This window comes from Lonchura striata, chromosome 11 (assembly GCF_050655825.1).
Source record: "Lonchura striata isolate lonStrDom1 chromosome 11, ASM5065582v1, whole genome shotgun sequence".
NCBI lineage: Eukaryota > Metazoa > Chordata > Aves > Passeriformes > Estrildidae > Lonchura > Lonchura striata.
Window position 1 is genome coordinate 24,211,840 of NC_140713.1, and position 26,004 is coordinate 24,237,843.

General features: G+C 57.2%; 1 protein-coding gene across 11 annotated transcripts in view; it reads left to right on the forward strand.

Moving 5' to 3' along the window:
- The first annotated feature begins 7,006 nt into the window (after window positions 1-7,006).
- The window catches only part of ACSF3 (acyl-CoA synthetase family member 3), a 52,060-nt gene continuing 33,062 nt past the window's right edge, over window positions 7,007-26,004 (forward strand). For all 11 annotated transcript variants that reach the window (XR_014958019.1, XR_014958016.1, XR_014958018.1 and 8 more), the window contains exons 1-5: window positions 7,007-7,037; window positions 9,992-10,693; window positions 12,085-12,240; window positions 20,075-20,229; window positions 21,001-21,146. Coding sequence is in view for 8 of the 11 variants with exons in the window: in XM_085589978.1 (XP_085446104.1) it covers window positions 10,010-10,693; window positions 12,085-12,240; window positions 20,075-20,229; window positions 21,001-21,146 (1,141 nt within the window). In the remaining 3 variants the exon portion in view is untranslated. The remainder of the gene's footprint in view (window positions 7,038-9,991; window positions 10,694-12,084; window positions 12,241-20,074; window positions 20,230-21,000; window positions 21,147-26,004) is intronic.

Here is a 26,004-nt window from a genome sequence, read left to right on the forward strand (position 1 = left end):
AAACCCGGGCTGTGCGGGAGGCAGCGCCATGGGCACGGCCCTCCAGAGCCAGCCCCGCTCCCCAGCTCGCCGTGCCCAGCCCTGGATGGGCACAGGGACACAGCCCAGCCCTGGACGGGCACAGGGACACAGCCCAGCCCCTTGTGCCACCTACAGGGACACAGCCCAGCCCTGGATGGGCACAGGGACACAGCCCAGCCCTGGACGGGCACAGGGACACAGCCCAGCCCCTTGTGCCACCTACAGGGACACAGCCCAGCCCTGGATGGGCACAGGGACACAGCCCAGCCCTGGACGGGCACAGGGACACAGCCCAGCCCCTGGTGCCACCTCACACTGACCCAAGCTGGAGCTGCAGGGATCTTCTCCCAGTGCCAGCATGCTGTGGTGCTCTTGGAGCACCCAGGGCCGGTGATGTGAGAGGGGGGATGGTGGCAGTGTGCTGGATCGGTCAGGCTGGCATCTCCTGGCACGATGCCACCTCTCAGTGCTCCTACATTTAGGAACAGAGGTGACAAGATGTCCCAGGATGTCTGGGCAGCTCCTCTGGGATGGAGGAGAGCACCTCCCACGGGGTGCTGGGTGCTGAGCCCCCGAGGTCCCGGGGCTGTCGGTGGGGCAGTGAGCTGGGCAGAGTGTCACCAGCCACCCAGAGTGTCACCAGGCACCCAGGGTGTCGCCAGAGAGTGTCACCAGCCACCCAGAGTGTCACCAGGCACCCAGGGTGTCACCAGAGAGTGTCACCAGCCATCCAGGGTGTCACCAGCCCGGCACGGGGTCCCTCCAGCACCCCCCAACCCGCAGCTCCCCCAGCGATGCTTTCAGGTCTTGGCTTTGATTAAAGTTATTGAAGCTTTTTACCAAAACATAAAACCTGATTGTTTGCATAAACAACCTAATTGGATTATAGTGCACAGCATCGCTAATGCCGCGGGCTGCCTGGGAGCTCCGGCAGCACCGGGAGCACCGGGAGCACCGGGAGCCGGGATGGGCAGGGGGTTGGTGCGACCCCTCCGTGCCCCCCGCCGGGGTCCGCACCCACCTGCCCCCCTCTCCCAGCCCCGCAGGGACCTCCTCGGGGTGGTTGCCAGCCCGGTGGGTGCCAGCCCGGTGGGTGCCAGCCGGGTGGGCGCCAGCCCGGTGGGTGCCAGCCGGGTGGGTGCCAGCCGGGTGGGTGCCACCCTGTGCCCTCGCTGCTGCCCCCGCCGCGGGGCGGGAGGGGCCGAAGCCCCGCGCGTGGGGGAGGAAGAGGAAGGCGGAGGAGCCGAGCGCGAAGCAGGCGCCGGGAGCTCCGCAGGAGCGCTGCCCGCGCAGCGTTTGCCCGGCTGGGAGCTGCAGAAGCCTTTCCCGGCGAGAGGAGGAGAGGCTCCATGAATATTTCATTAGGGAAGCAATGTGGTGTGCTGCAGAGAACATCTGGCTGCGCTCCCCGGAGAGCCCTGCCTGCTGCAGGAAGCAGGAACTGTGAAATAGGGAGGAAAAGGAGGAGAGGGGGAGATGGGGGGATCACCCCGCGGCACGGGGGGAGCCCTGCCCTCCCGGCCCCGCGCTCAGCAGCGTGCGGCTCCGTCCGCTGGGGAATGACGGCGGCTGGAAAGGCCGTGCCGGTGCCATCCAGGTGGAGGATCCTTCCCTGGATGGACATTTTGGGGACCAGGCCACTGCTTCATCCCGATAGCCGGTGCAGGAATGGGCAGAGCTGCTCCTGCAGCTCAGAGCTGAGCGGCCGGGGGATCAGCCCAGCGATGGGATGGGATGGGATGGGATGGGATGGGATGGGATGGGATGGGATGGGATGGGATGGGATGGGATGGGATGGGACATCTCTTGCCACATCATTCCCAGGGAGAAGCTGATGCCCTCCAAGCTGGATGCTGGCATCCCTGCCCAGCTCCTGCAGGTGTTGGGCACTGAGGGAGGTTTGTCCTGCTGGGACTGGTGCAGAGTGGACATCCCTGGGCACAGGGGAGCTGGTGGGCACAGCCAGGGTGCAGAGCAGCAGGAGCCGGGGTGCTGTGAGATTTGGGATTTTCAGCATCCCTGTTTCCCTTCATTGCCAGCTCCTTCCCCGGGCACAGGCCAGGTTTGGTGCCTGGGGACCCTTCTGCAGCCACTTTGCACAGAGCCAGTGGAGCAGTGATATCACAGTGTTCCTGCCTTGGGAATGGCCCCAGCACTGCTCCTGCACTCCGGGCAGGCAGGAGGGCACCCAGCAGCACCAGCTCTCTGCCCCGCACCCTCAAACCCTCCCCAGGGCTCCCCCCACACCCCCAGCCCCACACAAACACCCGCTCACACCCCATCTCCTTCACCCAGCTCGCCATGGCCACGACCCCGGCATCGTGCGAGTCATGGCCGTGGGACCGAGAGCTTCCTGGTGTCCTTCATCCTGCCCTTCCCTGCTCCTCCTCCCCGGCCCGGTGTCCTTCATCCTGCCCTTCCCTGCTCCTCCTCCCCGGCCCGGTGTCCCACATCCTGCCCTTCCCTGCTCCTCCTCCCCGGCCCGGTGTCCTTCATCCTGCCCTTCCCTGCTCCTCCTCCCCGGCCCGGTGTCCCTCATCCTGCCCTTCCCTGCTCCTCCTCCCCATCATGGTGTCCTTCATCCTGCCCTTCCCTGCTCCTCCTCCCCGGCCCGGTGCTGGGTGTGGGGGCTCTGTGCCCACCCTCCCTCTGTCCCTCTCACCCAGCCCACAGGCTGTGCTCCGGGGCAGCCCGGGCCGGGAGCAGGGCGCGTTTCCCACGTGCCAGCGCTGCTGGCTGGCACGCTTTGCCTGGCACGCTTTGGCTGGCACCTTTGTCTTGCACACTTTGGCTGGCACGCTTTGCCTGGCACGCTTTGGCTCGCACCTCCCTTCCCGCAGCCCCGCTGGCAGACAAAGCCCAGCCACACAAAGCCACAGCCTGGCTCACCCACTGGCCCCGCATGGGCAGAGCCTCTGCCTGCCCCAGGGTGGGCACCTGGAGCCTGTGACTGCCCTGGCAGGGCAGGGCAGGGCAGGGCAGGGCAGGGCTGTGGGACAGGCCGGGTGGGACATGGTGGGACAGGCCAGGCGGGAGGGACAGCAACGGGCAGCGAGGCCGCCAGGACACGGAGCCTGGCACAGACACACGCCTGGCACAGACACACGCCTGGTACAGACACACACCCGGCACAGACACACACCCGGCACAGACACACGCCTGGCACAGACACACGCCTGGTACAGACACACACCCGGCACAGACACACGCCTGGCACAGACACACGCTTGGCACAGACACACGCCCGGCACAGACACACACCCGGCACAGACACACGCCTGGTACAGACACACACCTGGCACAGACACACGCCCGGCACAGACACACACCCGGCACAGACACACGCCTGGCACAGACACACACCCGGCACAGACACACGCACACCCTGCACAAGGAAGGCAAATACCTCTGTCCTCTGTGGCTCCTGCCCGTCCTGCCTCGTCCTGCCGTGCCTCCTCCATGCCGCCCGTCCTCCATGTGCCCACGCAGGGCCGTGCTGCCAGACCCTCCTCTCGGCCGCTGGCGGGTTTTGGCCCCCGCTGCCTGCTGGCGTTTTGGCAGCCTCGCCGCTCCAGCGATGGCATGTGTCCATTATTCTTTTTTTCCCTCTCTCCCTTTCACAATCCGTCCTCCCCAGCCTTCTCTGCCGGTGCCTCCGGAGCCGCCTGCGGTGCCAGCTCGCAGGGAACTTGGCAGCGAGCGCGGCACGGGGATCCTCCCGCAGCTGACGGAGCCCTGCCAGGCGCAGGCGGCCCTTCTGCCAGCCACCAGCCTTGGCACGGGGGGCCGGGGGGGCTGGCGAGGCTTGGCAGCCCTTCCCCGGCACCGCGCGCCCCAGCCGCCGCCACGGCTCCGCTGCCAAATGCCAAAAGGGGGGAGGAAAAGGGGAGAAGGCAGAGAAAGGAGTTGGCTTCGCCGTGCCCGGCGGCGGGGACCCACCAGGGACCCCTTCCCTTCGCCAAGGCCAGCTGGGCGACGTCCTCGTCCCTTGGCACAGGCTCCGGAGCCCGCCGGTGCTGCTGGCATCGCGAGCAGAGGCTCAGCCCCGTCTGGCCCAGGTTGTGCCCCCAGCCCGGTGGGGAAAGCCGTGCCAGGGATGGCAGGCGCCGCAGCCCGGCGACGCTGCGTGGCGAGGACGGCTCCCACAGACACACCTCTTACCCAGCATCCGTCTGCTGCACAGGGGGGCCCGGGAAATTGGGAAGGGGAGAGCGGAGGAGGGACTTGTGGTGACGGGTGGGGGTTTTGGGGTGCCCTCCGGCCGCGCGTCGCCTGGCACGGCCGCCTCAGCCTCGTGCGGCGGAGCATCGCCAACTCGTGCCAAAATCCTGGCCCTGGTGGTGCGGGCGTGCCATGACTCCATCCTGGCCGGGCATTGGCGTAGCAGCCAACGCTGCTTTTCCAGCTTTTCTTCCCAAAGCTGCTGGTTTGGGTGTCTTTTTGAAGGTAAAAATGGGCATGTGGCTTGTGCCTCCACTGCAGCGTGGATGCTCCCGGTGCCAGTGCCTTTAGAGGGCCCCTAAGGCCAAGGGAACGGGAGATCTCCGGGCAGGAGACAGGGAGCAGCCCAGCTCCTGCTCAGTTCCTCCCAGAAGAAGACATTTACTGGGAGCCACATTCACGGGGCATAGGGCAGGCACCGGGAGCGCGGAGAGCAGCGGAATTCCTGGTTAACAGCTTCGCCCTCCATCAGGAATGTCCTTTGTGCAGCGGGCAGGAGGAGCCAGGAGCTCTCCCCGGGCGGGATGGGGCTGAGTGGCTCACACTGCGACCCATCCTTGTGCCACCTTCACCCGGTGTCCCTGGGTGCTGCCACAGCCCAGCCCGGGGATGTGGCAGCTCCAAGTGCCTGTTGGTGCCAGAAGAGCCACCCTGGCACCCCCCGTGCCCCGGTGGCTGTCCCCGGCCTGCCCGTGTCACACACGTGTGCCTGCCATTGCCTCAAATAAGCAGCTAATCTCCATCAATCATAATTCCGGGCAATTAGCATAATTGGGCCATTTTGCACTTATCCTCGCCACGTGAGGCAGGAGCCACTCACGGCTCCACTTCACTGCGAGCTGCTCCTGTCCCCGGGGAGTCCCCAGGGCCATCGTGTGCCCCGGGGACAGAGCGGCCCCGCCGGGCGGGCAGCGGCTGCAGCAGCTCGGGGATGCTCGCTCCGGAGAGATGCGGGCAGGGAAAGCTCTGAAACACGGGGGAGACAGAGGGGACCTTCCCCTGCCATCTGGGGACACTCAAGCTCCTTTCTGCCACCCTAGGGCCCTGGCGGCCCTGGCAGCCTTGCAGTGGTGCTGATGCCACCGGGGTGTGGTGGGGGACAGGGCCAGCAGCCCCTGGTGGCCTTCTGCTGCCTGGCCAGGAGCAGCTGAGGGAGGGTGGGAAGCGGTGAGGCACCAGCGGGGGGATTAGGGGCCAGCAGATGGCTGGAGATGAAACATCTCACTGCGCCTTGTTTACAGCACCCTGTGAGCATCCACGGGCACCCTGGCACTGCCCGGGCTCTGTCCCTCCTTGGGCTGGGGCAGGATGGGGACAGGGACACGCTTCCACGTGGGAATGAGCAGTGCCAGTGGGATGAACAGGCTCCCACCTTGCTGTGCTGCACCGTCATTCCAATCAGCAGGGGAAGCTGGCAGTGCCCCCATTGCATCCCATTGCATCCCATTGCATCCGGGGTGGTGGCAGCCTGGGCACAGCCTGGGCACAGCCTGGGCACAGCCCGGTGCCCAGGGCCAGGGCAGCAGCCCAGGCCGGGTGCTCGCAGGCGGGCAGGGCTGAGCCGGGCATGAGGCTCGCTTCCCCTGCCAGCTGTGGGGCACATCTGGAGCGAGGGGGAGCGGCTCCCTCCCTGTGCCCGGCGGTGCCCGCGGCTCCTCTCCGGAGCCTCCCCGGGTGCCCGGTGGGCAGCAGGAGCCGCGACCGTGGCGGCGGAGTGTGGCCGGGGGTGACATCGGCTGTGTGCCACAGCTGGCACCGCCACCTGCCACCCTCGGGCCCTGCCACCCCCACGGGACGGGTCCCCCTGGAGCATCCTCGGATGTGCCAGCTCTGTCCCCACCACTTGCGCGCTATCCCTGCCAGGCCCTGCCAGGCCCTGCAGCTCCCCGGGGTGGTTGGCACCAGAACCTCCTCTGTGGCACACCCCAGGCTGGGGGATCGTCCCTGAGGGGCACCGGGGGGCTGGTGACACAGGGGGTGTGGAGAGTGACACTGGCAGTGGCAGGGCCGGGCTGGGTGCTGGGCACAGCCGCAGGGAGGTGGCACAGCTGCAGGAAGGTGGCACAGCTGCAGGGAGGTGGCACACATGCAGGGAGGTGGCACATGTGCAGGGAGGTGGCACACGTGCAGGGTGTGTCCCCCAGGGTGTCTGTGTGTCCCCTGTGTCTGTGTGTCCCCAAGGTATCTGTGTGTCCCTGTGTCTATGTGTCCCTGTGTCTGTGTGTCCCCAAGGTATCTGTGTGTCCCTGTGTCTATGTGTCCCTGTGTCTGTGTGTCCCTGGGTGTCTGTGTGTCCCCGAGGTGTCTGTGTGTCCCTGTGTCTATGTGTCCCTGTGTCTGTGTGTCCCCAAGGTGTCTGTGTGCCCCTGTGTCTGCTTGTCCTTGTGTCTGCGTGTCCCCAGGGTGTCTGTGCATCCCTGGGTTGCCCTGTGTGAAGGTTCCACAAGCCCAGGCCATCCCTGCACCCCGCCCAAATCCCCAAACCCCAAACCCCCAAATCCCAAACCCCCAAACCCCCAAACCCCACACCAGGCCCGTGCTCCCAGCACCCGCGGGGCAGAGCTGGATCTCCATGACGCCACCCCCGCCCGCCACGCCACCCGAGGACACCGGTGACACTCGGGGGGCTGCGTGCTCAGTCAGGGAGCCCCGACCCCGCCCCCCGCGGGCGTTTTGGGGTCAAATCCCCACAAATCAGCTGCGGGCTGGCGGAACGTCGGTGCGCGGAACGTTCGGGTCGCGGCGCCGCGTTCCCGCCGGAGCTGTTCGCGGCCGGAGCGGTCCCCCTGCGGCAGGTGAGGCCCGGCGGCGCCGGGACGGGCCGGGACGGGCACGGGATGGGCACGGGATGGGCACGGGATGGGCACGGGGTGGGCCCGGGGTGGGCACGGGATGGGCACGGGATGGGCACGGGATGGGCCCGGGGCGGGCCCGGGGTGGGCACGGGATGGGGCCGGGGTGGGCACGGGATGGGGCCGGGGTGGGCCCGGGGTGGGCACGGGATGGGTCCGGGTGGGCTCAGGGGTGGCCCCGGGATGTGCTCGGGGTGGGCCCGGGATGGGCACGGGATCCCCCGGGATGGCCCCGGGGTGGTCCCGGGGTGGGCCCGGGGTGGGCCCGGGTTGGGCCCGGGATGGGTTCAGGGTGGTCCCGGGATGGGCCCGGGGTGGGCCCGGGTTGGGCCCGGGATGGGCTCAGGGTGGTCCCGGGATGGGCCCGGGATGGGCTCGGCATGGGCCGGGATGGGCTCAGGATGGCCCCGAGTTGGGCCCGGGATGGGCTCGGGATGAGCTCAGGGTAGCCCCGGGTTGAGCTCGGGGTGGCCCCGGGATGGCCCAGGGCCGAGCCCAGCCGGGGCCTGCTGCCCTCGGGCCGGCCCGCTCGGCCCCGTCCCCGTGCCCTGCGCGGCCCCGGTTCCTCGGGGAGCTCGGCCCGGTTCTCGCCGAGTCCTGCTCCGCCGTGTGCCGTGAGTGGCTGCGGGCAGAGAGCCCCAGGGCGGGAATCGGTGCGGAATGAGAGGAGAATTCCTCTCCCTGCCAGGGTGGCAGGCCTGGCACAGGTGCCCAGAGCAGCTGGGGCTGCCCCTGCATCCTGGCAGTGTCCCAGGCCAGGCTGGACTTTGGGGTTTGGAGCACCTGGGGCAGTGGGAGGTGGGACTGGATGGGCTTTAAAGTCCCTTCCAACCCAAACTTTTCCCTTTTTTTTTGTTTTGTGAGAAGGGAAGAACAGTCAGCAGGCTGTATCAAATAATACCTCAGGCATTATTTGATGCCAAGTCCCTTGGTTACTTTATGATTTTCTAATAAAGTACTTTTGATGATTTTCTAAGAATGCAGCATTTTGATGTCTGTTGTAGAACAGCCAGGAATCCCTTTGTGTTCCCATGCCTGTAAATGAGGAAAGGGTGGGATCCTGCAGGTCAGGCTCGACTGGCAGTGCCACAGCCACAGCTGGAGCAGTGATTATTCCTGTAATAACTCACTTTGGAGCAGCTCGGAGTAACTCCAAGGATCATTTTACTCCAGGGAATGTGCTTTGTGCCCTTTATGCTCAGAATGTGCAGAGGGGGGTGCACAAAGTGCCCAGGGCTGTGCAGTGTGGGGCAGCTCCCAGTTTGCACTGGTTTTGTTGTGCTGGGAGCTGGGGAGAGCCCTGCAGCTGCTGTGAGATCTTCAACCTTGGGAGGAGGAGGAGGGCTTGGATTTTCTCCTTCAGGGGATTTGAACCTTCCCTTCCAAGGCAGCAGAGCCACATCTCTGCCCTCACCTTCCCCTGGGACCAGGGACAGACTTTGTTTCCCGATGTGCTGTGCTGGAGTTTGTGGCAGCAGCGATCCCTGAGCAGGGGAGGGGTGGCAAACAGCCCCTGGATTTGCCTCTCCTTGTACCCCACGTGGCTGCCCCCCAGCTCTGTAAAAGCCAGCGTTCCCAGGCCTGCCTGGAGGCGCTGCTGTCATTGCTCCATGAAACACAGGCTGGTGGGAATGGGGTAATTGATTTTTGGAAGGAGCTGGAGGAGCAGTGAGAGCGCTGAGAGCATCAGCCACGCTGGTCCTGGGCAAAACCACTTCCAGTTCATGGCCCTCATCATGCTCAGGGCACTGACACCTCGCCATGGCCACGGGCTCAGTTTAGGGTGTGGATTAGGTCGGGTTTTTGCATTTTGGTCTCTCCAGAGCAATGCAAAGACGTCACAGCAGCTCTGCCTTGAGCTGCTTTGTTTTTTTCCATGCCGGTGGCAAGTGTCAGGAGTTCCCACGGTCACCCCGCTCTGGGGCTGCAGCCTCTCTGCTCCCCCCCCCACAGATGTTTCCACCCTAAATCACAAGCTTGTTTTGCAGAAGCAGAAATTGAGGTTGATTTGCAAAAGAAAATCTCAGCAGGGCCAGTGTCTGGGTGGGGAAACGCTCCGAAGGTGGAGGGGAGAGACCGCAGGGCTCACGGAAAATCAACTCGTGCAGCCTGAGCTGAGGCAGCCCTGATCAGCTCTGCCCTGGGGAGCTGCTGGGCTGGCTCCCCTTTGTTCCAGCTCCTCCCCACGCTGGGAAGCTGGGCTGGGAGGCTCCTGGAGCTGAGCTGCTCCACTAATAGGCATTTATCAAAAAAAAAAAGCGAAAAACCAGGTTGTTATTGCTGGCATCGGGGAAGTGTCACGGACGCTCTCGGAGAGCGAGAGCTTGTCATCCTTTGGCTGCTTCCTCTTGTCATGGAACCTCTCTGGGGACGTTTTGGTGCTGATTGGATTCTGTGCAGCAGATCCCTCTCTCTCCTGCCACAGCCCTGTCCTCTCCTCTCTGCTTCTCCGTGCTGTGTGGAGAGGCTGCTCTGGGCTGAGCAGAGGGGTTTAGGGTTCTTCACAGAATCGTGGAAAGGACCTTAAAGCCCACCTCATCTCACCCCCTGCCTGCCAGCAGCCCAAGACACTGGAAGTTGTCAGGGGGTGGAACTGGATGGGCTTTGAGGTCCCTTCCATCCCAGATCGTCCTGGGATTCTGTGAAAGCTGGTTCATCATTTAAATCAGCTGGATTTTAGGGGTTGCAGGCTGTGCAGGGAGGGGTCTCTCCCTCCTGTTCCATCGTGGCAGCACCCAGGGATGCTCAGGCTGCCCAGGATGTGGCACTCTGAGGCAGGGACATAAATAATACAGTGGATATTATTCAAATGAGGGCTGCCACTTTGCCTGGGTGGGAATAACCCCCCTGGGTACTCCCTGCCCGTGCTGATGTGCTGCCATCTTTGCTTTCTGCAGAGTCGCTCCAGCCCGGCCATGCTGCTCCCCCTGCTCTTCCCGCAGCTGTGCCGGCCCCTCCGCTGCCTCCTGTCCCGCTGCACGGGGCACGGCAGCAGGGCTGGCTGTCCCCACAGGGCCCTGCACACAGCCTGGGCCACCTGCAGCAGCAACGTCACCCCTGTGTTCACCAGGGCCCCGGCCTTTGGGGACAAAGTGGCCATCGTGGACCGGAACGGGGAGCACACGTACAGGGACCTGCTGAGCCGCAGCCTGCACCTGTCCCAGGAGATCTGCAGGCTCCTGCAGTGCCCCGGCAGGGACCTGAAGGGAGAGAGGATCTCCTTCCTGTGCCCCAACGATGCCTCCTACGTGGTGGCCCAGTGGGCTTCGTGGATGAGCGGGGCCATAGCGGTGCCCCTGTACAGCAAGCACCCGGTGCCCCAGCTGGAGTACGTGATCCAGGACTCCCAGAGCGCCCTGCTCATCGCGGCCGAGGAATTCCTGGGGAAAATAACGCCCAGTGCCCACAAGCTGGGAGTCCCTGTGCTGCCCCTTGCCAGGTGTGGTGGTGGTGGATCCACGAGCCCTGCAGCCACGGAGGAGGGGCCCTTGCCAAGCTGTTCCTCGTGGAAGGACAGAGGAGCCATGATCATCTACACCAGCGGGACCACGGGGAGGCCCAAGGGTGTCCTCAGCACCCACGAGAACGTGCAGGCTGTGGTGAGTGCTGCTGCCCCCCCGCCAGGCTCATGCCAATCTTGGAATCTGGAGGGGATTTGGGGCTGCAAACACCTTTCCACTGCCAAATTCCTGCAGAGAGCTGTGGGGCTGCAGCTCTGGAGTCCTCCACGCTTGGAAGGTGAGCACACAGCAGCGTGTGAGGCTCTAAACCTTGGCCTGTTTGTGCTGCAGCTGCATCCTGAGGCAGGTGGATTCTCCTCCCTGCTTTCCTGGAAAGCAGAATGGATGAAACTTGTTGTAAAAAACCTGATTTCTTTGCAGTTTGCTTTCCTGCCCTCTGACTAGGGGAGAATCTTTGCTCCTAATTGGAAAATATCTTAGCCCAGCCCAGTGCTGTGTGAAGCCTGTGCATTATTCAGCTCTGTATCCCCAAGGCAAAAAAAATCCATTAGCTCTCAGAGCCAAAAGGAATTAAAAGTTTGAATAAGCCTGCTGCCTGTCTCACCACTTGGTTATCAGTGCCTGCAACTGCCAGCCTGCTGCCATTAGGGAAGGAGGGCAGGGAATGCAGGGGTGCCTGGAGAGCTGCTGCTGCCCTGGGTGCTCGGATCCTGCAGCATCCCGACAGGAATGAAAGCCTTGACGGATGGAGCCAGGGCTTGGCTATATTGGGCAAAGAATCTGTTCCCTCACAAATATGCTGAATATTTGGGGGGTGGCCTGAGCAGTCCCCATCCTTTGTGCTGTCCTGCAGGAAATCTAAAAGCTGCTTGCTGCCCTGTAGAAGAGGGTTGTGAGAGACACGACCAAATTCCACTGCTCAGATGCTTTTCTTATTTTTAGGTGGCTGGAAATAAGCTTTGCAGTTGCCAGCACTGGGCTCTGAAGGGCATTGTTGACCCAGAAACCTGATAATTATCCCTTCAGATAATTATCCCTTCAGAGCAGAGTGTTTTGGGAGCTTGATGCTCTCATAATTTTTACTAACATGAAACCTACTTTCTGTTTATCAGCAATTTCCTGCTCCTACTGATTATCCCTTACAGGTGCTAAAAGCCTGATGTCATCAGCGTCCTAACTATGGCAACAGAATTCTGGGAAAATTAGCTTTTTGATTACTATTTCTGCCAAATCTTCATGTGCAGCAGTAGCTTAATATTTTTGTATGTCCTACTTAAAATCATTGTTGATATTTCTCAGCAACAAGGAAGGGCTTTGCTGATTTAAAGACACATCCTGACAGGGTGCTGAAGGTGTTCCTTTTGTGCTCTTGCTGCTGTGGTGGGAATTTTTCTCCTGCTGATCCTAAAGGAAAGATTTTATACCCAGGCAGACCCGGGGGCTTGAATTTGGGGCTTGAATACCTCGGGAATACCTCGGGAAAATCTTTCCTCCAGCCCTAAGGCCACGCTGTTTGTTTTCTTCTGCAGACCACGGGGCTGGTTGAGAAGTGGGAGTGGAAGAAGGAGGATGTGATCCTGCACGTGCTGCCTCTGCACCACGTCCACGGGGTGATCAACAAGCTGCTGTGCCCGCTGTGGGTGGGAGCCACGTGCGTCATGTTCCCGGAATTCAGCGCGCACACGGTGAGCCCGGGCACTGCACCCGGAGCAGCCCTGGGAAGGAGCTCCTGAGGAATTCCAGCCCCTTTGGCCACTGGCTGGGTGTGGGTCACAGCACAGGGGAGTGGTTGGGTGCTCAGCCCAGGGTAAATGTGCTCGTCCATAGGGTGCAGCTCGTGTGTGATGTTGGGATGGGAATGCTGCACTGCCCCTCCCAGCCCTGGGCTGGGTGGACCCTTCTGTGCCCACTGAGAGTGTTTCCATCCAGAATTAGGGCTGTGGATTTATTTCTTTTTACTGCCAGGAAAGGTGGAAATACTGGGTTTTCTCATGTGTGTTAGTGATGTGCTGCTTGCTGCATTCTTTAGTGACTTGCATTTCCCAAAATCCTCAAAACACTGAGACTGGAAAAGACCACCCAGTCCATCCTCTGACCAATCCCCACTTTGTCTCCCAGCCCTGAGCACCGAGTGCCATATCCAGTCATTCCTTGGACATCTCCTGGGACAAGGGCTCCACCACCTCCCTGGGAAGCCCCTGCCAAATTTTCCCCTTCCAGTCCTACATCCTTAGTGTTTTGTATTGCATTACATGACAGAACACAGCCTTTTGAGATTTTTGCAGCCCATGTAAGGGAAATCCTGGTTTTCCTCACTTACATGGAAAGCTGGCTCTTCCTCTGTGGAGAAACAAGAGTTAACAGAGCTGTCGGTTTGGACTCAGTGATGTGAGAGAGAGTTTCCAGATCCAGATCTTCTTGCAGCTTTTAGGAAAAGTGGCAGGAGGGAAACCTTACTGGAATGATGCTGTTATAATGCTGTTTTCTATCTGAGCCAGGAAACAGCAGTGCCAGTGCTCCACTTCTCCTTTGTTCCCTGCAGCAGTGGCACACGGTGGGGAGAGGGGAAGGGCCAGGCAGCAGTAAAGGTGGAGCAGGTTCTACATTTCCCAGTCCCTGGGATCCAGCACCATCCATCCACGTCTCCCAGTGTGCTGGGTGGTGTCTGCAGTGTCACTCTTAAGGGACAGTTGGGTTTTCAGGTGCTGCTGCGTGGAACAGAAAGGAAACAGAAGTGTTGTCACTGCAGTTCCCTGGGAAAGCCAAAGGAGCCTGTGCTGGGTGACTGCCCAGGCTCCTCTCCCTGTGTTTATCCCTGTGCTGGGAAGGCTGGTCCCATGGAAAGGACAAAGTGCACAGGTGTGGGATCCACCTGGAAGCCTCTGGCTGTGCTGCTGCCAGGTGAGGGCGGGCAGCAGGGCCGGCTGATTCTTCATGGCTCATTTCTGCTTCTCAGAGCAGCAGCCACAGAAAATTCACACTTCTTCCTTTTTCTCTCAGGGTGCCTCTGACACCTGAGCACTGATCCTTTTTTTGGGGGGACAGCCCCGGAACCCCAGCAGGGCAGCTGTGCACTTCCAGAGTGAATTGGTAGGATGCTGTGGTCGAAGGCAGGACGATCCCTGGCTGCCATGGCCCGTGCTTTCACCCCAAATCACCCTCGCCGACGTTGGGGCGAGCCCAAGGGCTCGGGGTGCAGCTGGAGGTGCCGCTGAGAGCGGAGCAAAGCCTCTGGAGGGCGCGGTGCTCCACGTCCTGTGCCGCGGTGATCGATGCTCCCGCAGCCTCGGTTCTCCTCTGCTCCCTGCCGGCACCTGCACATCCGTGGGCTGACGCTGAGGGATGGGGTCGGGAGAGCAGGACCCCCCTCCTGCCTGCTCGCATCAAAGCTGTCCCCAAATGTGGCACCGGGGACAGCCCTGGGGGTGGCCGCTTGGCCCTGCAGCTGAACTTGGGCCGGGGGGGCTCTGGAGGATGGCATTGGCCTCTCTGTTTCCTCTCATTCCCGTTATTTTCCCGAGGGCGTCCCGTGGGAGCTGCAAGTGGTTTGATCGACACTCCAAAGCCAGCACGGGAGGGTAAATAAGGCTTTCTCCTGGAGTTTATTGCAGGCTGCCTTTCAGTTCCACTCTATTTTCACCAGCTGTTTACAAAGTGCCCTTTGCAACTGCAATCAGCTTGCAGCAAAGCAGCAGTGGAGGATTTTGCCAAAGGAGCCCGAGTTTTGCCGTGTGCTTTTTTTCCTTGGCTGCACCTTGAGAAAGCAGCCAATTATAGTGTGATATAAAGAAACTCGACTGGCAGCTAAAACACTTGACAGGCTGATCAAAACAAGGCGAGGAACTTACTCTCAACCTGCTGCAGACATATTTAGCCTTGAGTGATACTGGCAAAGGTTCAAGAGAAACCGCAGCAGCACGCCCGATGTGTGTTTGGTTTCTAATCACTAACACTTCATTATACAAAATAAATACTTTATTATTACAGTGTTTATTAAATTACATAATTTGCGGCGTGCCTTATAGTCGTGGATACAGATGGCAGTCTGGTTTTGGTGGTGGGAATAATGCTCTTTTTTTTCTTTTTTTTTTTTTTTCCCTGAGAAGACATTGCCAGCCCCAGACCACAGCTTGCTTGTCATTCCCCGCCGTGCAGGGGTAGGAGGTGGCAGCTTTCAGACCTTTATGCCTGTTTTTGGGAGCTGTCCAAGGAAAGGTTAAAAATCAGGACTGTGGCCTAGCCCAGTGTCCTGACCAACATCCTTCCCCTCACTAAAACAGCATCTGATGGCTGTGGCTACTGCTGAGGCCACGACAACTCGTTAAAGTGTGCTGAGGTGCCTCAAGCGTGAAAGTTGCTGCATAAAATCAGATTCTTTTTATTAAATGAGGACATCCATTACGCTGCACTAGCTACTGTACATGTTATAATTCACTTTATAGCACCATCTGTTAAGACTGTCTTGCTTAAGCTTTTCGTAGCATTTTTTTATTGCAAGTTATTAAAAAATATGGCTGCATCTATTAATCATTTATTAATAAAGGGTTTCTAAATGGACCCTTAGTTTCCAGAATTAGTCGACTCGTACGTGATGCACTGAGTCCTCTGGTGCTCCTTGGGGTGCAGTGTCTTCACAGGGAGCCCATGGGAGCAGCATCCAGTGCTCCTGTCCGTGCTTCTGGGGTCGGCAATGGCAGGGATGGCTGTGGGGGGAGACTCTGGAGCACAGGTGGGTATGGAGCAGGCAGGAGAACAGCAGTGAGCCCGAGGGGTGTTCTGCCAGCAGCTGTGTGGGGCATGGCTGGCTGTGATGTTACTGGTTTGCTGTTTCATTGGTTTTCACGGGTGAGAAGTGTGAGGGCAGAAACCTCCTGTGGAGCCAGAGCAAGCTGCAGCCTCAGCATCCGTTATCATCTTCCCTCCATATCCTGCTCCCAGGCTGAGTTTGCTCCTCCAGCTGCACTGTTCCTGTTGGCATTTCTCAGCTGCTGCTGACCTGTCCTAGGTGCTGGAGTAGAAATTTCTTGTCCAGGAGTAGGGATTTTAAAGGTGCTGTGTTTGGACAAATTTTGTGCACTGTGGTGACAGAGGTGAACAGGGAATGTCTCCGTTGAGGAAGGAGTGCAGGCTGAGCCTTCTCCTCCTGGCCAAGTGCTTTTGGAAGGCTCTGAGCACCAGGAGGACTTGCACCAAGCACCCTCTGGAGCATCCATTCCCAGTGACTGCCTCCCTCCATCTCCCTTCCTGCACGGTTGAGGCACAGCCTGTGGTGGGACTGTTGCTCTGTGGAAAAGTCAGAGTGTGGAGAGACAGAGCCGGGGCAGCCCAGGGTCCCCTGTGCTTGCTGTGACAGTCACACACTGATGTCCCCGTTCCAGACCAGGCACTCCTTGGACAGGACCATTTTGGAGCAAGTGGTGAGGTCAGTGTCTGGTTTTTGGACAGAGGATCCATTTTGGGCTTGAACAACAGGAAGAGCTTGTCTGTGCTTTGAACACCCCTGATCTTGCCTTGAGGAGAAGGTGTTCTAATGGCAAAAGGCTCCCTGTCAGCTCTCTGCATTGATAAACGTGAGAGCAGATCCTGGGAAGTCTTCCAGCCTCTTGTGCAGAGTGGGAAATAAGAGTAGTGAAGAACCTGAAGGAAGAAACTTGCTGTGCTGAGTGATGGGAGAAGCTGATGGAAATCTCCTCTGCGGGTGACCCAGCTGTGGCGTGTGCTGCCCGCTCGGCTCTGCTGGGCAGGGCTGAGCTGTGATGTGCTGCCTGTGCAGTGACAGCCCTGGCTGTGCCCTGCAGCCCCTTCCATGAGAAATATGCCAAGATGCAGATTCCCTGCAGTTCCAGGAGCTGCTGTTTCAGTGCCAGCCTCGCTGCGTGTCTGACTTGAGGTGCTCTGAGGATCAAGCCCTCTAAAAACCGTGCCCTGTTTTACAATGTCACACTCAAAGCTATCAAAATCATCTTGTTTGGACCCTTCTTTCTAGGGAAATAGGAGTGCTGTGTGCCCAGAGGTGGTGTGTGATTCAGGACAAGCTTTCCCTGGTGTCCTGTCCCCCGTGGCACCTTTTCCCGTGGCAGGAGGGAGCTGCAGGCCTGGCACAGGAGGAGTGAGAGGTGTTGCTCCGGGATGCTGCTGCATCGTGTGCTCACAGCCCTGAATTCCTGAAGGCCTGGGCTGTATCTGGGAGCAAACTTTGTCCTTGTCACTGGTGTTCTCTGTGAGCCAGGCTGGGCTGGGTGCTGGGGCTGTCTACCTTGGCAGGGCTGCACAGGGAGAGCCAGGGCTCGGCGTTGCTGTGGCCTCGGGGAAGGAGAAGCGTGCAGTGCACTGAGCCTCTCCCCTGGATCTGTCACTTCTGCAAACATCACTCTGGGCAGCTCTTTTGGTTTATTTTTAAAGGGAAAGCAAATCCAAGCAGAGGAGCCTGAGCTCCAATATCCAGGCACGCTGGGGATCACGGCCCCCATCCAGCTTCAGCTGGAGAGAGGCTGAAAGTCTTTTCATCTGTTAATGGGAGGCTTCAGAGGAGTAATTTTATTTCAGACTCAAAGAGGAGTCAGTGGAGGGAGGAGCAGGTCACTAGTGAATGGATTATGTTTGATCACTTCTCACAGACCTGGCTTTAAAAAGTTAGAGGTTTTCTTTCCCATCTCCCCAGATCTGCCGTCTGTCCTCAGCATCTGTTCCCAAGTAATGGCTTTTGATGTGTGTGGGGAAATATAAAAAATGGAACCAGAGCCTGTCATAGTTACTTATATTTCCAGGTCCTAGGGAAAGCACTTGCTCCTTTCAGTATGCCTCCAGCATAGGAAGGGTTTAAAAGCTTCAGCCTGGAATGCAGAGGGGCCATCAAACTGTGCTGATGAATAAATGATTAAAACCAGAGTCGCACAGAGCGCAAACAGTTTGGGGTTATAACAAACATGAGACGAAGCCACCGAGGGCCTGATTTCTCTTTGAAGAGAAGAATGTTTCTCTCTCTCTGCATATTGGTTGTGAAGTGTTGGAGGCTCAGTCCTTGGGAGAGAGCAGAGCTCCCCTTGGTGCTCTCCTACTTCATGTACATCTGCTTTTTTGGGATAATTTGGTGTTGGACGTGTGAGCGTGGTCCTGCAGTCCCTTGGCTGCTGCTGTTGAGTTACAGGAGCTGCCCACCCTTGTGTTTGGCACAGGATCTCACCAAACAAGCAGCTGCTTTGGCCACAGCCCTGTTGCTCCCACAGACATTCCAAAAATCACCGGCATCCCTTTTCCTCGATGGTGCTTCCCACATGGCAGCAGGCAGTGCTGAACACAGACCCATCTCCCCGAGCAAGAGGGAAGTAAAGGGCTGAGTTAACCTTGCATTAGAGGCATTGTTATTTTTGAAAAGGTTTGAAAAGATTCAATTACAACTGAAATTGGCACAATCATTTTATAGAAGAGAGGAGCTCTTGTGTCTGTCAATAGAGGCTGCACCGCGGGCTGGCTGTGATCCCTTTGTGGGCTGATGGAAAAATCCATGCTGATATTTGCTTGCTTTACAGCTTGTAGTTCTCTTGACTGGTTTTGGGAATCTTCTATCAGCTAAAATCTTACATGGTTTACCACATAACTGGGTTTGCCACTGTTTCTCCTCCTTTTGCATGAGAAGATGCCTGAGTATTGGATTTGGTGTTTCTGGCTGGTTCGAGGCATGGCACATCTCCCTCTCTAAAGGGAAAAGTTGTTGCCTTGTCTCCTCTGTGCTCACATCTCTTCCTTCAGGTGACCTTAGCAGGTCTGGAGGTGGTTGGGAAGGTTTCTGTATGGTCTGACCATCCTCACTCACCATCTGCATGTTGGGAAAAAAATGCATGGGAAAAATCTCCCAGCTGTGCCTTGCTGCGCTTGTTTGTCCCCACTGGTGTCATTTTCTCCTTTTTTTTTTTTTTCCTTTAATGATGGCAAAATCCCACTGGCCAGCTCATGATATGCTTTTGAGCAGTGGGAGGGGAGGAAAATCAGGAATGTCACGCTGACAGGAAGGCTCTTGGGAACATTAGGTCTCCCACTTCTCTGCTGGCACAGGCAGTCCTGACCCAAAGCATTCCCTGCCGTTATTGCTGGTGGGAAGCTGTATCCACTCTTGTTTTCTTGCAGTGAGAACCTTTTTGTTTCTAGCCCTTGGTTAAAAGGAATCTTGATCCATCTCCTGAGCATATTCCATGGGAAGGCTGCTGCTTCCCTCCTCTGCAGAGCCTGGCAGCCCTGGCACACGGTGCCATGTTTGCTTCCCGAGTCCGTGGCTTTTTAAAAGCACTTGGAGGCGTCAGGTGAGCAAAACAAAGCAGAGCATTGGGCTGCCAGTGCCCTGTGCACGGGGAGTTAACGTGGTGACAGTGACAGTGGGACAAGGCAGGGGGGATGGAGGCTGCTGCTCCAAGCCCGGAGCGGTCGGGGGATGCTGGGTGCTGTCAGGACAAAGCTGGCACCTCACAGGGGATTGATTGATTAGTCCCAGGTAATGAGGCTTTCCCAGATCCTTCTCTCAAAGCCTGGAGGTACAGTGAGAAGCAGGAATAGCTGTTCCAGCTGGCTGGGCAGTGCCAAGCCCTCCGGCCAGCTTGGGCTCTGCTGGGAGCTGCCAGCTTTGTATCACAGCTTAGTCCTGCTAAAACACATGGGAAAGATCCAGATTTGGCTGAGCAGGAGCAGAGCAGGTGGAGAGGTTTGGCTGTCAGCAGATCACCCCAGCAGCTGGTGGCACAAATCCAAAGGCAGCTGCTTATCCTCAGGAAGGGGCTGTTGCTGGGTGAGCTGGACTGACACGGAAAAGCTGCTCCTGGGGCTGCAGTCAGGAGGGAGGATTTTATCTAAGGCAGGAGCTGAGCTGGCACATGGGGACAGGGGACTCTGGGGTGCAAGGGACACTTGCTCTGTTTAGATGGGTTTGGGGTTTTTCAGATCCAAAGTCACGTGACAAAAACTCTGCTGCATGGCCAGACTGGAAGTCTGCCTGCACTCCCACAGCTGCTCGGGACTTGGGAAGGCAAAACAAAATCACAGAGCAAGGACTGAACAACCCCTGAGCAGCTGTTTCCATTCAATCCCCTCTGCACAGTCCTGCTCCCTGCTTGCCATCAGGAGTCCTTCCCTGCCCACAGCAATGGCTCTCAGAGCACCAGGCTGAGGAGAGCAGATCCATCCAGCCCTGGCTTTGGAGAAATCCTTCTCTAGAATGGGAAAGATATTGGGGGAAAAGGGGGCTGGGAAATGATGGGTTTTAGCTTTTCTGTTTTTCAGGTTCTCTGCTGCCTGGTGTGTAACTCTGGAACTTTCTATGAGGTGTTAGTAGGTTCTCCTCACAGATAGTTGGACACAACGATCCCTTCCCAGCTGGAGAATCGAGGACAACCTTACCCAAAAAGCAGAAACAGCAGCAAAGAGAAGGGGACAGGGATGGGGGCACACAACAGCTTCCAGCTGTACTTCCAAGAAATCTTAGATAGCAAAGGTGTCTTTCCATCCATGTGTGTTCCCTTCCTTCCTTCCCAGGTGTGGAAGAGGCTTCTGAGTTCCCAAGCTCCCCGTGTCAATGTGTTCATGGCAGTGCCCACCATCTATGCCAAGCTGATGGAATATTACGACGAGCACTTCACCCAGCCCCAGGTGCAGGATTTCGTGCGTGCCTTTTGCCAGGAGAACATCAGGTGGGTGAGCTGTGGGCAGGGGCTGCTGCTGACTTGCTGGATGCTCCAGGTTTTCCTTTCAGCATCACCTCCTTCAGCGCTGGCTGTTGTGCTGTGGGGTCTCTGTGACAGGAACAAGGGTGACATTATTTAATGATGAGCCACTCTTGCATGGAGAGGCTCATTATGTGTCACCCTGTGTAACACATGGCTGAGGACTTTGTCCTGCAGCCCAGGCTTGTATTCCAGTGTCACTGTTGGACACAAAATGAGTACACAGAGGCTTGGTGAGTTCAAGAGAGAAAAAGAAACAATTTTATTTCTGACCTCGCAATATACAGAATTCCAAAAGTGGCAGTGGATTGGAGGGTGGAATTGCCACCTCTCCAACCACACTGGTCAAACCAACAGCCCATCAATTCCCTCCTCCCACAAAGAAGAATGCAAAACGATCATTATTTACATGAACAGTGTGTGAGAACTCCAGCAGAAATATGTAAACATTATTAGAAGACTGAAGAAGTTTTATGAGAAATTTAAAACTTTCAAAAGAACTATAAAAGAAAACTTAACACTTTTAAAAATCAGGGCAACACTTCAGGATCTCTTTTAAGAGGCTGTCCTGGTTAACCTAAACCCCAGATCGGTCTGAGAATATGAGGGACATCTCTGGTACTGGTTAGAAGGATTTTGGGGCTGCAGGTTTTACGTTTTTTGTGCCCCTGTGTCAGGCTGCGAATTCCCTGGAGCAAAGGTGCTCTCAGATCCTCTTACCTGCCTTTCCCTGGGCAGGTTAATGGTGTCAGGCTCAGCAGCCCTGCCCGTGCCTGTCCTGGAGAAGTGGAAGAGCATCACGGGGCACACCTTGCTGGAGAGGTACGGGATGACGGAGATTGGGATGGCGCTTTCCAACCCCTTGCATGGAGTCCGTGTCCCAGGTAGGAGTCTCCAGGGGTGTGAGAACCCCAGCTGTGGGGTCTTGTGTGGTGGAAAAGTCTCTCCTCCATCTGTGCTTCCAAAGAAAAACTCCACAGCCTCTTGTTGTTCGGTCTCAAGGCAGTTTATTGTGAATTATCTAAAAGATTTTCTTCTCTGGCTGTGGCTGTTTGCTCAGCAGCTCAGGCAGAGGCACACACACACCCTGACATCCTCTCTGTCTGCTGTCTTCTTCTTCTCCCTCCCCACCCAGGGCTGCTGCTATCTTTTATATGGTATATTACGTATTACATGTTTATAGTTTTTCCCCAATACCTACTACCTATATTACAAAGTGCTTTTCTACTCTAAACCAATCTGTGAGTGCCAACATCACCAAGAACATGGAGGCAAGGAAGAAGAAGGAGGAAGAACAGGATCAGCCCACTTTCCTCCATCTTAGAACTTCTGACCCCCATGTACAAAGTAAAAACCCCCCTGTACAATACTAAAAAATATTCCCCTCTGTTTTGTAACTACTTTTACTATCCTACCTAACCCTTTGTGACTGCTTGTTCCACCTCCAAAGTTGGTAACTCATTCCATGGCTCAAACTCAAAATCACAGCTGTTTGCAGCTGCCTGCCAGGGTCTAAAATGCTTCTGACCAAGGCCTGGAACCTCTAAAAATGTCCGAGAGACATTCTGAGTTCCAACACAGGGGGTGCCCCTGTTTGGAGGCGTTTGCTGGGCACTGCTCTGGGCTGTTCTCTGCACATGAGTGAGGAGAGGCCATGCAAGCAGCAAGGGTGCTGGGAATTGGCACTGGGGATTGAGGACATGGATGTGTGGGAAGGGGCTGCTGGGTTTCCCAGGGATCAAAGCTGTGTGTGCAGAGTGGCAGTGGTGCCCACTGGCCTGACCAGGCTGGCACGCTCTAGCCTGATGCTCTATTGCTTCCAAAATCTTAGTGAATTGAAGGAGTGTTTCTTCAGCCCCTGCTGCCTGGAGTTGTATTTCTGGGTGGTGTCACACAGGATTCTCCACACAGCAGTGCTTGTCCAACCCATCAGTGCTGAACACTTAAAATAGGACGTCTGCTCACTCTTATTTTAGTGCCTGTTTCTTGCCTCTTCAGGAATTCAAAATTGTCACACCTCGCTGTACACTCTGGGCCTGTTCTCTCCTTGTCTTCCCCCCCTTCTCTGAGCTCCACGTTGTGATTCCTCTCCATAGCTGTACTTTCTGGAACCTAGAAATAAATTGATCTGAGACACTGCAAATGTAAAATGCCCCCACTCTCCCCATGGTTGGAGCATGGCCATCTGTGTGCCCACCCTGTGCCACCTGCCTCCCCACAGGCTGTCTGTGCAGGCATGGCACCATCTGCAGCCTCCTGGGGAGCTGGTGTTACCCCAGAGGGGGTCCTGGGTGTCACAGCTTCCCACAGCACCCCGATCCCTTGGGATGCAGGAGCTGGGTCCTGCAGGGGTGGCACAGGGACAGGAGAAGCCAAAACTCCCCCTCGTTGACTCCTCAGCCTGAGAACAGCTTGAAATCCAAACTCTGTTTTACTTTGGCAGGGTAACTGTCATTCCCTCACCCCACCTCAGCCTGTTTTATCTTCCTCCAGCAGCCCCATCCCTGCAGGCAGGAGGGAGAAGCAGGCAGGAAAAACAAGGCTCCCATCTGCAGGAGCTCGAGCTGTGTGTGAGCCCCACACACCCCATGGGGACAGGGCAGGGATCATTGCACTGTCCCTGTGTTATATTTGCTTTTTATTGATTTTCATGAGGGAAAACGAGTGGAGACTCCAGAAATTTCCCAGAGGACTAAAAGAGAAAAGGAATAAGGCTGGAAGTATCATGGCAGTGCACAAGCTGGCCCCCAGAGCTGGTGGCTGTGCTCCTGAGGCACCATCCCTATGGATCCTGGGGTCTGCAGGGGACCTGGGCACAAATCCTCTCGTGCAGCCAAAGCAGAGGGGCTGGGGTCTGTCACTCCAGCCCCATCCAGGGGCTCCTGCAGCCCCGAGAGGGGAGAGAAGTGTCTCACAAAGGTGGGGATCAGCAAGAAACCGTACAGAAATGAGGCTATAATTGAATAGGCTTGATTAATTTATTTCAGGAAGTGTCAGCTGGGAAGCAGATGGGTGAAGCTGAGGCATAATTTACTGGAGCTGTGAAAAAGCTTTTGATCTAGTGCCCTGTTAGAGGCTGGGTAGGAGGTCACCAGGTACCACAGAGATCCCAGAGGCAGCTGATGGTGGGCTGGGAACAGGGGATACCTGCCAGAGGATTTCTCCTGGAGTGGGAGCAGTACACGACCTTCTCTCCTGCTTTGACCTGTTGGAGTGAGCCCAGAGGAGGGATGGAGCATCTTTGCTGAGAGAGTTGGGATTGTTCAGCCTGGAGAAGAGAAGGCTTTGGGGTGACCTCATTGTGGTCTTCCAGTTCCTGAAAGGCTTTCTTACAAGGAAGATGGAGTGGGGCTTTGGACAAGAGCCTGGAGTGACAAGACAAGGGGGAATGGCTTCACAATTAACTTCAGGTTTAGATTAGATATTAGTAAGAAACTCCTGGCTGTGAGGGTGGTGAAGCCCTTCTCTGGGTGCCCAGAGCAGCTGTGGCTGCCCCTGGATCCCTGCGAGTGTCCAAGGCCAGGCTGGATGGGGCTTGGAGTACCCTGGGCTAGTGGAAGGTGTCCCTGCCATGGCAGGGGGTAGAATGGAATGAGCTTTAAAGTTCCTTCCAAACCATTCTGTGATTCACGAGCCTCTGAGGAGAGATCCTGGGGCTTCCCTTGCCTTCTTGCAGGCACTTGGTGTGGCAGGAGAAAGGTGGAGTCCTTGGACCCTGCCCATCCTGCCCGTGTCACCAGCAGCGTGTCCCCACTCTCCACCCACAGCACAGGTCTGAAGGGGCAGCGATGGGGGTGTGGGAGCTTTAATTTTCCAGTAGCAGCAAAGATGAAAGATTTGAAAGATAAATGTTTGCTTGTATATGGTTAAAACCCTGCTTAAAATGCCTCTGTTTTCACCAGCTCTCATTCTAATCCCCCCTGGTGCTGTTACTGTGAAGGGAGATGAATAATTCATGGCCAGAGGATGCCTCACTGGGCCTAATCACCACTTTAATTGGAGGTTTAGATCAGAGGCAGCTAATAGCTGCTACAGCGGGGACTCCGTGTATTGTTGACAGCGAGATCCTTGAGTGCCTTATCGCTGGCCCGTTCCAACCCTCCCGGGACACAGCAGCACCGAGCTACCCGGATACCGAAGGACACAGAGCACGGGGCCAATTCAATTGATCTGGGAAGAGCTGACAACTTTTCTAAACAGAGGAGAAGGGGTGAAAGCAGAACGCTGTCACCCCCTCCTGCCTGCAGCCCGGTGCCAGCACTGCTTAACATCCCGGAGTCTGCAAATTGCAGGGATGCAGAGGGGAAGGAGAAGAGATTTCTCCCCAGTTTCTCCTCGGGATTATGGCTGGGGCCAAAAGGAAGCCAGTGCACAGTGTTGACCCCTTCTGATCACCCCAACTGAGACTTGATGAAGGCAGAACCTCCGGGGCTGCTCCTTTGGGAAGGGCCCCAAATTTCTGCTGACCTGTTGGAGTTGGCACAGGGCATGTTTTGACACGGTGGATGGGCCTGGGAAGCTCTAGTCATTGTTTTTGCACAAATTCTATTAATCCTGTCAGCTTTGTGGAGCTCTAGTCAATGGCAGGAGCTTTTTCAGCCTTTACAGATGTTGATTTTGAAGTTTGTCACTTTTCCTAAATACCAGAAAAGCTTCTCCAGACAGAAATAAGGAAGCAGCTCTCCACCAGGGACTTGTTTTACGTGCTGGTTTTATTTTAGCCAAGTAGGAGAGGAGCTGGTGGGGCTGTGTTAGTAACTGTGATCTGAAACACTGTGTGGGGAACATGTCACCTTCTCTGTGCCAGCCCTGTGCTGATCTTTGGTGGCTCGTTCCCAAGGGCTGGGACCAGCAGTGGGCACTAATCCTGGAGCCCTGCTGCCCATGAATCACTGCCCATTTCCATGCTGAGGTCAGCAGCTTGCATCCAGGGAAGAAGCATCTTCCAGGAAGGCATCTGGCTGACCTTAGTTCGAAAAATTCCAAGTCTGTGAGAGCCCCTGGCAGTTCCTTAGTTCCTTGCATTGGTTTCTGCTCCCTCCATGAGCTTTCCAGGACTGACTGTGTGCTGCCTGCCCACAGACGTGCCATGTTTTGTGGGCAGATTGGAGTCTGTTCACACACCGTTTTTCACCCTGCAGAAACTGTTCCCACAGAAGTCTAGAAGGTGGCTCCAGCAACCTTCCATGCAACACTGAGGGTGTTTGCTGTGACTTGTTACTTGCTTTGAGGCCTCTTGGAGCCTCCCGTGGCAGGTGCAAGATTGTTTATAACACATATGGTGTGATTTTTAGGGTTGTCCTGTGCAGAGCCAGGAGCTGGCCTTGATGATCCTTGTGGGATCCAACTTCTGTGATTCTCTGATTCCATAAATACCTCGACACGGTACCTCAGGGCACTTCTGGCTCGTGGCTCCCTCCTCGCCCTGCTGCAGCCCTGTGTCTCTGATTCCTGGCAGTGTGTGGCCTGGAGGTGGGAGCAGCCCAGGGCTGCTGGTGGTGAGGGGAGGACGTGGCTGTGCTGGCTGACCAGAATGCCAAAGGCAATTCTGAGCAGAGCAGACATGGATCACGAAGCTGCCACGTCGCTTTGTGTTTATTTCCAGCCAGATTTGCTAATTGTTCTGGTAGTTTTGCTGCAATAAAATCTCACTCCCTCATAGCCCATCTGCTCTTGGCTGATCCTGCAGGGATGCCATAAATCTGGGCTACGACGACATATCCATTTCCATGGCAACTGACC